The sequence below is a fragment of the Marmota marmota genome, unplaced genomic scaffold (genome assembly GCF_001458135.2).
Source record: "Marmota marmota marmota unplaced genomic scaffold, marMar, whole genome shotgun sequence".
Taxonomy (NCBI): Eukaryota; Metazoa; Chordata; class Mammalia; order Rodentia; family Sciuridae; genus Marmota; species Marmota marmota.
In genome coordinates, this window is record NW_026000082.1 from 42,668,016 (window position 1) to 42,678,691 (window position 10,676).

The window sequence follows — 10,676 nt, forward strand, 5'->3', positions numbered from 1 at the left end:
CTCAGGGCAAGGAAGGTGAGCGTGTGAGGCCGGACCCTGCCCGGCGCCGGGACCCCTAGACCCCTGCTCCTCCTGGAGCCGCGCGTACTCTAATGCGCACAACTTTGGAAACCGACCAGGTGCTGCCCAGTCTCGGCGCGCTGGCGTCCGGAGGGCGCGCGAGCTGCGATCGGGACGAGCCTGGGGCTCCTCACCGGGATTATAGGGGCTATGGAGACTAAGGGGTTTCGGCTCCGGCGCGCGGGACTTGGAGGCCTCGGAGAAAGGGACGCAGTGCCAGTGCGGGCCACGCGGTTGCAACCGGCTTCAGGAACGCGTCCCGGCGGGGGGGCGCGGGGGTCCCATGGAGAAGCGGGTGTCTAGGGAGCCTTTCCGTGGGATCAACTTCTTAGTGGCTTGAATTCACTTAACTCACTTGTCCCGATTTTGCGGAGAGGGCATCTGTGGAGGCCCGGTTTGGGGGGAGGGGGCTCCTCCACGGGCCGGGGGGGCCCTAGCCGTAGGTCCTGCTTCTTGAGATTTTCTGTATGCTCCGTTTTGCCTCCAGTCCCAGCAGTGAGCCCGGGGAGAGGCTGGGGTCACTCCTTACCACGCACGCCCTTCTCTCCTTTCCCAAACCGCACTCCGAACTCCAGGACAGGTCAGGGGAGCTGGGAGAGAAGACAGGAAGTCCCAAAGTCAAGTGTTCTGAGTAAGGGGTGACTCAGAACGAGGAAATGCGGCAGGTGGGGGCGCGGTCTCCCAAGGTGTGGAGCCGTCACCCCAGAGCCACCAGGGAACCTGGACTCACGGGGGTGGGGGATTGAATCACCCACCTCCGCCCCAGCGTTTGTGAGCCGCGCTGGGTGAGGGGCCGCAGACTTTGTCCTGGGCGGGGCAGGTGTGTGGATGGGGGCGTTGTCTCTCAGCTAGGGTCGCTGAAAGGATGGGGGCTCCTGCCCTTGACCGAGGACCTTCCTGTCCACCCAGCCGCGATCGGCTGCCGTTCCCAGCAGAGAAAACAAGTTTTCCTCGCCTGCCAAGGCTGAGCGCGGCTCCCACAGGCTCCACCAGGGGAAGCCCGGGAGGAAATCCTGGGCCTGTGAGAAGTTGCCTTGAGCCCTGCGGTCGCTCCTCCTCCAAACTGGAGGTTTTGCTCTTCCACGTTGGGAGGATAAAGAGGACCGAGCAGCGCTCTAGGGGGCCGGTGGTTGGGTGTTTGGGGGTCACATCCCGTTCCAGTCCCTAGGGCAGACATGAACTCTGGTCGCAGCTCAGAGCTCTAGCGGAGTGCTTGGCAGGGATTTCTGCGACCCTCAATACGCCCTCTCTTGTGATCCTCCCCCTTCCAGGGGGACTGTGGTTGGAGGGAAGGGGAGAGACAGCTGGAATCAGTACCGGCCTCTCTCCAGGCTGCCAGCGGGTGGGGGGATTAAACTGTTGTTTTGGGCCCCAACCCCCAGCCACCCCTGGGGGAGCTTGGAACTCCCTTCCTTGCCCTCTGCCTCTGTATGTGTCTCTCCCTGCCTATGCCACTAGCCCAGAGCCCCATTACCACCCCACATAAGATGGAGGGGAAAGGACAGCATACTGTACTGGGGTGGGGGACTGAGAGCAGCTTCCTGGGGTGCTGTGCCTATGTGGGATGGAGCGGGGGTCAACACCCGGCTGGCAGCTGCTGGTTTTGGTTTCCTTTCTTTTTTTTCTTTTTGGTGCTGGGGATTGGACCCAGGGCCTTGTGCATGTGAGGCAAGCGCTCTACCATTAAGCTGGGTCCCCAGCCCTGGATTCATTTATTTGGGATTCACGCTGGATGCACTGTGTCTGCCCTGGGGAGGTTTGGAGAGAGCTAGGAGGCCCCCCGGGCCTGTCCACCCAAGCTGCTCTGATTCTCTTTCTTTCTTGCCCCCACCCTTGCATTTGGAGGCCCAGGTGGAGCCTGCTAGGTCCTCTCTTCCACATCCATTGAGTTAACCCTCCTTTACAGATGGGGAAACTGAGGGAAGCCTGATGCTTGCCAACCAGGGCCCTCTGCACAGAGGGTCAGACCCCAGCACCTGGGCAAGAATCTCTCACCTTGCTCTTGGTGGATTTTGCTGGAAAGCTAGCATAACCCAGGATCCTGGTGGCCAGGGTTGTTGACCTGGAGTGTTGCCCATAGGAAGGGGGCCAAGCAATGCCTAGGGCCTGGGGAGTCCTGGGCTTCTTAATTCTGTTGGGGCCCTGTCTGCTCTTTGTCTACCCTTTGACTCCCTCCCTATTTTTCTTCCAGGACCCTAGCCTCCTGCTTTCTTAGGCTTTAGGGGTGAGCAGGGAGAGGGCAATGGGGGAGTGGGTGTTAAGTACTGCATTTGTAGGAAAATAAGTAAAGCAATATGGACCCAGGGTGGCATTGACAGAGGAACTTCAGGTAGAGGAAGGCGGTTCTTCCGGGGGGTGTTAGTGGGGGGATAGAGGATAAATGGGTAAGGCCCCAACTGGGCCAACCTCTCAGTGAAACTCTAGGGGGCTAAAGAGCTCCTAGACTCCCCACTAGAAGGCCAGCTCATGGCCTGGGGGAGCTCAGGGAACCCAGCCAGCTCTAAACTATGGGCTGGGCTCCCCTTATTCCTGGTGGTTGGTTCTAGGGAATTTCCTGGGAGGGGGCTGGGGCTGGAAGCCTCTGGGGAGGCTCCTTCCTGGTGAAGGCTTCTTTTCTTCTCAGATTGATCCCTGAGATACTTCTAGAGCCCGACCCAGGTTGGAAGGGGCGGGGCTTCTGTGCCAGGTTAACCCTTCAGAGCCATGATCTCACTCCCTGGGTGCAGACTGCAGGTTCCTGCCCACTGAGTGTGTGTGTGTGTGTGTGTGTGTGTGCGCCCCAGGAGCACCCACCTTGTCTTCCTACCTACCCAGTTGGAGTCAGGAGCCCCCAGATTCCTTCCTGTATAGCTAGGACATTCCACTTGCTAGTGGAGTCACTGACTTTCCAAACCTGGGCCCTGGACATGTCTGAACAAATCCCTGTCCCTCCCCCTGCCCCCGCCTGTGCCATGGGGCTTGGTGCCACATGGATTTCCTCTTCCCTGTCTGGACTGCTGGACCCTTCCTAGAGAGATTTGAACAAGGTCAGCGGTCAGGGTGTCAGGGCCTCATACCAAGCTTCCAGCCTGCAGGACAGAGGGGGCAGGCTAACCTCAGAGGAGGGCTTGCTATTTATTTATTATAACATCATTACTTTTTGTGGTATTGGGGATTGAATCCAGGGGTGCTTTACCACTGAGCTATATCCTCAGCTCCTTTTTTTTCAAAAATTTGAGACAGGATCTAACTAAGTTCCCCAGGCTTGGCTCAAACTTGCCATCCTCCTGCCTCAGCCTCCTGAGTGGCTGGAATTACAAGGTGCACTCACAATGCCTGGTGGCCTTTTTAATTTTATATTGTTATCCTTTCATTACCTCTGGGGATAGAACCCAGGGCCTTGCACTGTGCTTTACTGCTAAGCTACTCCCAGCCCAAGGAAGAGGTTTTCAGCTGCCCTCAGGGCCTCCAGGCGTTCAACTCACCTCTCATCTTTCCAAACAGGTGACCTGGCTTGCAGCCTGCCTGGTCTCCCAGGCTCAGGGCTGGAGGAGGCCAGATCCTCAGGATTCCCCGCTGCAAGTGTCCTTGGTCCCTTCCCTTCCACCTTAGGCCTTACCTTCCAGTACATGGCACTTGTATAGGTTCTAAGCCTCAGTTTCCCCAATCTCCTTGCCCTCTATTGAGGGTGGCCCTTGGTGACACTACCTGGACTTTATTTAGAAATAGAGAAGGGACAGTGACTTGGATCTTGGCTTCAGCCACTGACTCTGGCGCAGAACCAGGGGGTGCTCCCGGGAGGTGCTCCCGGGAGGTGCTCCCGGGCAGGGCCGGCTCTAGGGAAGCCCCTAGCAGTGGGTCCCTCTGCCTGGCCCTGGCACCTGGTCCCTCTGGGCCTGGAAGTCCCCCACCAGGGTTCTCCTTCTGGCACTCCTGGCCGTGGCAACAGGAGCAACTTTCCCAGGGCGGGGACCTCAGCAGCTGTGTGTACCTTGGGGCCCCTCCTAGAGGCCCCTGTGGGCTCAGGGCTTTACCCCGCCTGCACTGTGGCTTTTGTGGTGGGAAGATCCATTTCCAGCCCCTCCCCTCCCCCAGAGCAGTTTCCACCTGTTAACAGTGCTCTCTTGGGGTGCCAGGAGACACGTGTGTTCATGCATGTGGGCTTGTGTGTGCTGTGTGGCCTGGGCTGGGTCTGGGAATTTTATGCTGGAGGATGTCATAGAAGCAGACACCAGTGTCCCCAAGGCCCACGTGTGTGAAGTGCTGCCTGGGGGCCTTGTTCAAGGAAGCAGAGGGGCTGGCCGGGTGTTACTTAATACCCCTGCCCACCCCTGGCTCTGCCCAGCTGCTGCTCTCCAGCTGGGTTGAGTCCCTGTCTGCCTGAGAGGACAGCAGGGCTTGCAGCCCTGGCCTGGGAGAGAGGAGGCCCAGTCCTGACCCCGGCCTGCTGTGTGACCTCCACAGCCCTGTCCCTTCTCAGGTCAAGGCCCCTTTGGGTTCCTGGGAGGCCTCTCCCCTTTTCTGCCATGGTCTTTCTCTCCCCTGGAGACGCCCCCGTGCTCACGGCTCCCTCCCCTCTCTCCTGCAGTTGTCCTGTTGGATTTTGAGGCAGCAAAAGGAGAACTTGGCTGGCTCACACATCCCTATGGCAAAGGGGTAAGTAAGCCAGCGGGGCTGGGCCCGGTGTGAGAGCTGGGCTCTGGGTCCCTGGGATCAGGGAGGATGGGGCCTGGCTGGACTCAGCCGCTGGGCCAGGCTTCAAGCTCGTGTTGCTTCTTGCATCCGACAGCTCAAGGCTGGCTGGGGTGGGAAGGTAGGGCAGGGCCGGGAGGTGGGGGCTCTGGGGAGACGCTGAGGGGCTAGCAGAGCAGGACCCTTGGATGCCCCAGAAGGGCTGATGACCTGAGGGAATGTTTGGCTTCCTCCATCTGCCTCTGGGGAGGGAAAGAGTTGACAACTCCCCCATCTTGAAGATCGCAGATGAGGAGGTGAGGGGTGAAGGAGGAGGGCTCCCCACAACTCCAGGGACAGGGAGCAATTTGCCTTCTGCCTGTCCTGCCTCTCTGCTGCCCCTCTTTGACCAAGATTGATGGCCCAGAGGCTAGGGTCCCTTCCCCAGTTTTGCTTGTGAACTTTCCTGTGATATTTTTTTTGGGTACCAGGGATTTAACTCAGGTGCACTCAACCACTGAACCACATCCCCAGCCAAATTTTGAATTTTTATTAGAGACAAGGTCTCGCAAAGTTGCTTAGCACCTTGCTGTTGCTGAGGCTGGCTCAGTGATCCTCCTCTCTCAGCCTCCCGAGCTAGTGGGATTACAGATGTGTGCTGCTGTGCCCGGCTGCCCTGTCATCTTGGGGCAGATGCTGGTGCTGCTCTTGAGGGACCCCGTTTCCTCCTCTGTACAGTGGATTCCTGCTGAATTTGTCCTGGTGCCCTGAGTGGGCAGGGGGATTCAGGGGGCTCCTTGGCACAGTTCCTACAGCTGGTTTCATCTGTGACCTGGGTAACTGTCCCAGGCATAGCTCCAGCAAGGAGCTCCCGGGAGGTGCTCCCGGGCAGGGCCGGCTCTAGGGAAGCCCCTGGCGGTGGGTCCCCCTGCCTGGCCCTGGGGTGTAGCTCTGAGTGGATTTCTAGGGTCCTGGAGTGTGCAGCCGGGAGGCAGAGCCTCTAAGCCAGCCCAGTCGTAACAGAATGGGAAACAGCCTAAGGGCCTCGGGGCCTTGGCCAGTGCCACCCAGTGCTGGCCCGGCCTCTGTTCTCGTCCGCTCTGCTTTTATTCATTTACTCACTCAGTCACTCCCTGAGCACCTGCTCTGTGCCACAGAGGCCCTGGGGATAGAGATGAATTAGATGCAGTCCCTGCTCCAAGGAGCTCAGAGTATAGCTTGGAGCTAGGGTGGGCGTCACTGTGTGCCAGGTGCTATGACAAAGGAGACATGGAGACTGTAGGAACCAGAGAGAGGGGCTTGGCCCAGCCTGGGAGGGCTTCCTGGAAAAGGCTGCGCTCTGTTCTGAGGAGGGAGGAATGCATGTTGATCTGTTCCAGGGCTGAGATCAGGATGAGGGAGCTCACCTACTGCCTGATCCCACCCTCTCCCTGCCACTCACACACATGGACCCCCCCCCACCAGTGACCAGTGACAAATAGCAGTGATCAGGCAATGAAGGCTACCACGCCAAGTGCCGTGTTGGGCATTTTGTAGACATTCTGTCATTTATCCTCACAGCAGCCCTGTGAGTTTTGGGGTCTTGCACCCCATTATATAGATGGGGACATTGAGTCTCAGAGAGCTTAAGTGACCTGCCTGAAGTCACACAGAGCCCCATATTCCACCCTGGGCTCATGATCTCAGGTTCAGCACCCTGACATTAGGGTCAGAAAGGCCAAGGGTGGGCTGGGGATGTGGCTCAAGCAGTAGCGTGCTTGCCTGGCATGCGTGGGTTCGATCCTCAGCACCACATACAAACAAAGATGTTGTGTCCGCCAAAAACTAAAAAATAAATATTTAAAAAAAAAAAAAAGAAAAAAAAAAAAGAAAGGCCAAGGGTGAGATCCTGGCCGGAGGGCTCCTGGGTGCTGCTCTCCAGGCCACAATACCACCTCCCCCACCCTGCTCTGCCACCTGGGCCTCAGTTTCCCGCTGGTGCCACCCACACTGACCTGTTGACCCCCCACAGTGGGACCTGATGCAGAGCATAATGGACGACAAGCCCATCTACATGTACTCCGTGTGCAACGTGGTGGCCGGCGACCAGGACAACTGGCTACGCACCAACTGGGTGTACCGCGGCGAGGCGGAGCGCATCTTCATCGAGCTCAAGTTCACGGTGCGCGACTGCAACAGCTTCCCCGGTGGCGCCAGCTCCTGCAAGGAGACCTTCAACCTCTACTACGCCGAGTCGGACGTGGACTACGGCACCAACTTCCAGAAGCGCCAGTTCACCAAGATCGACACCATCGCGCCCGATGAGATCACGGTCAGCAGCGACTTCGAGGCGCGCAACGTGAAGCTGAACGTGGAGGAGCGCTCCGTGGGGCCGCTCAGACGCAAGGGCTTCTACCTGGCCTTCCAGGACATCGGTGCCTGCGTGGCTCTGCTGTCTGTCCGCGTCTACTACAAGAAGTGTCCCGAGCTGCTGCAGGGCCTGGCTCGCTTCCCCGAGACCATCGCAGGTTCCGAGGCACCCTCCCTGGCCACCGTGGCCGGCACCTGCGTGGACCACGCTGTGGTGCCGCCAGGGGGCGAAGAGCCCCGCATGCACTGCGCGGTGGATGGAGAGTGGCTGGTGCCCATTGGGCAGTGCCTGTGCCAGGAGGGCTACGAGAAGGTGGAGGACGCCTGTCAGGGTGAGTGGTGGTCCTGGTGTCAGGGGAGGGGGACGTGCGGGGGTTCTCTTGTGGAACTTGGACGGCCTTTGTGTACAGCAGTTTCCTTATTTATGGTTAGGCTAACTTAACGATCAAGAATGAATGAATTGAAGCCAGGCGCGGTGGCATAGGCCTGGAATCCCAGCGGCTTGGGAGGCTGAGGCGGGAGGATCAAAACTTCAAAGCCAGCCTCAGCAAAAAGTGAGGTGTTAAGCAACTCAGTGAGGCCCTGTCTCTAAATAAAATACAAAATAGGGCTGGGGATGGGGCTCAGTGGCCCCTGAATTCAATCCACCCACACCCCCGCCAGTCCCCCCCCCAAAAAAAAGAATGAATGAATCGAGAAAGGATCCTAGAGAAAGAAAGTCTAGCTTCAAATCCCAGCTTTCCGTTTAGCTTGTGTGACTTCAGGCTGTTTGCTTAACCTGTCTGTGCCTGGGTTTCGTCCTATGTAAAATGGAGATGATTCTAGTATCTCTCTTGTAGGGTGGTTATGATAATCAAATGACTTAATACTCATAAAGTGCTTAGGTCAGTGCCTGACACATACTTTTAAGCATAGCTGTTATTCTTGGCTGTTCCCACGAATAGTTCCTGAGTATCTGCTCTGCATCAGCCCTGTGAAATAGTCCCAGGAATTAGTTCACTTCTGTCGGTTATTCCCTGTGTGTCCTTTAGGCAAGTCACTTAACCTCTCTGGGCCTCAGACTCCTCTTTGATAATTAGAGGTAATTGAATTGGACCCAGGGTTTGCATTAGACTCACCTGAGGAGTTTTTGACGCAGGCTTGTGTGGAAGGAACAGTGGAGGGGGACACGGGGTCTGCCCTTCTCACCTGATCCTGCCCAGGCCACAAACACAGATGAGCCTAGAAAAGGGACCAGTTAATTCAGATTCTGGGAACTGGGCTTGTGCATCAGTGAGCTCAGGGAGGCTACGGCTTGGCAGGGCCAGGCCTGTGACAGCGGAAATCTACACCCAGGTGAACTTTCAATGGATGACGCCTTCTGGAAGTAGCTGTGGGGCAGGGCATTTGAGGAATGCGGGTGACCTTTGCAAGGCCCACTCATCCTTCTCTCTCACTGAGATAAGCTAGGTGTTGAGAAATCAGCTTCGTCCCTGCACATCCCCGCTAGTACCTCCGGTGCTAGTACCTCCGGTAAACCTCGTCTCAGCTCCTGCCTTGAGTTTCCCATGAGTTAGATGAAAGACTTCAACATCACGCGCAGAGTGGATGCTTGGTTTCTAGCATGGAACTTGTACCCATGAAAGCAGCTGAAGTGTTGGGGGACCTCAGAGCCCTTCCTGAGAGGGTCCACATACTCCTCAAGGCCAAACCTCAGAATCTTGCTTAACCCAGCCTGAAAAGTCCTGGGTGACAAGTTCCTAGGAGTCATTCGCGTGTGGTGTGTGCGGTCTCTGCTTCGGCCCTTCTCATCTCCCCCTTGTCCTCCCAGCTCCCCTCTGCTGACGGCCCCCTTCCCCAGGCGGCCCCTGTTTAGGTGACCTCAAATGCTCACTCTCAGCTCCAGACAATGACTGTGAGGTGGGGGGGCACCCGTTGGGCGCAGGCTCCTCCCACATGACATCCTCGCACAAGAATGCGGGGGTGGGGGTGAGGGGCAGCTGAAAACTTTCCACAGCCTGTGATTCAGGCCCCGCAGAGATAAGTGGAAGGGTGGGGGGGTCTCTCCAGGCGCCTCCCCTTCTCTGGAGGTGGGGATCAGGGTCCTGGCAGGCCTTGTGTGTGAAGAGCTGAGCAGGCCCCTGGTTGGGAGGGCCAGTTCCCTAGAAGGACATTTCACTTAGTTGGAGGGACCCTCCCCAATTGCCAGCCACCTATTGCCGTGGTTCTTCCTCCTTGTGATCCCTGCCCAAATCGGTTCCCCTGTGGCTGGGAATCCCCAGCCTGGCTCCACACTTAAAGCAGCTGCCTGACCGTGGCGCCGGAAACAGGGATGGTGACCACCAGAGACAAGTGCTTTCTGAGCCCTTTCTCTGCACCTCCTCTCTGTGCAGAGGTGCTGTTCTCCCTCCCATCAAATGGATGAGCAGCCTGAGGCTCAGAGAGGCCAAGAGGCCCGCCTGGAGTCACAGAGCTAGGAGGTGGCTGCCTCAGGATTTGAATCCTGGCAGCCAGGCTGCAGGAGGGTCAGGAAGTGGGGTGGGAAATGGGCAGTTCCTTTGGAATCCCTGATTCAGCTCCTGGCCCCTGGACAGTCCTGGTGCACGGGACTGGGGGCTTGGAAGGGGAAGTGGAGGAGGCGGGGTCTCCCCTCTGCTTGACCCTTTGTGGGCCCGTGGCCCAGATTCTCCCCCTGGGGCTTCTGTTGAGGATAAACAAGCCCACTGTGTGCAGGGTCTGGGCCGAGATAATATGGGGGGGGGCATGGTGTGCCAAGGCCACCTGGCACCTTGTCCAGGTCACTTGGCCTCTCCCCAGGAAGCCGAGAGGATCCTGGAAAGTGTTAAGTGGGCAGTAGCCAGTGGGAGGCACCTCCCAGGTGCCTCTTACGGACAGGTGGGCACACTGCCCAGCCAGCTCCAGCAGCTATGTCAGGAATGAGCCACTTCCCTCCAGCCTCACCTTGGGGGGCTCTGGGCAGGCAGAGAGTGGGGAAGGGTGTGAGGAGCCACTGGGGGACAGGGGACAGAGAACCAGCGGGCCCAGGACCAGCTGCCCCCAAAGCCCAGGCTCCCAGACCCCACCCTGAGTCCTTAAAGGCAAGCTCCAGAGCAGATCACAGAGCCCCAGGCCCCACCCCAGGGGCTGGCACAGAAGTGCCCTCTGAGTATTTAGTACACAAATAATAAAAATTAAATAATTGTTGTGAACCAAGCTCTGCTCTAAGAGTCTTAAAGATAATAGTTTGTTCAATCTTTTCAATCGTCATTATCATACCCAATTCACACATGAGAAAACTGAGGCCCAGAGAGGCTAAGTAACTTGCCCACGGTCACAGAGCTTGGAAGTGGCTCCAGAGACAGTGTTTTCAACTTCTTGTTCTGCTGCCTATCTCTGGAACGCAGCTGAGCCCTGGGTGGCTGTCCTCTGCCACCTGGACAGGCTCCCCCAGGGCACAGCCACCACCCCTGGGACTCACCTGTCTGGTTGATGCTGACACTGGCCGTGCGGAAGCTGCGGCTGGTCACAAGGTCCGAGACACCATTGCGGGCCTCGACGGCAAAGGTGTAGTTCATGTGGGGCTCCAGGTCGCTGACTGTCACGCTGGTCCGAGTCAGCGCGTGGGGGGGCTCTGAGTA

At 57.8% G+C, this 10,676-nt stretch overlaps 1 protein-coding gene across 1 annotated transcript in view; it reads left to right on the forward strand.

The window, feature by feature from the left end:
* The first annotated feature begins 6 nt into the window (after positions 1 to 6).
* Positions 7 to 10,676, forward strand: part of Epha2 (EPH receptor A2) — a 25,410-nt gene continuing 14,740 nt past the window's right edge. Inside the window, exons 1-3 of the mRNA XM_048816265.1 lie at positions 7 to 15; positions 4,628 to 4,695; positions 6,722 to 7,391. Coding sequence (XP_048672222.1) covers positions 6,731 to 7,391 — 661 coding nt within the window. The 5' untranslated portion in view covers positions 7 to 15; positions 4,628 to 4,695; positions 6,722 to 6,730. The remainder of the gene's footprint in view (positions 16 to 4,627; positions 4,696 to 6,721; positions 7,392 to 10,676) is intronic.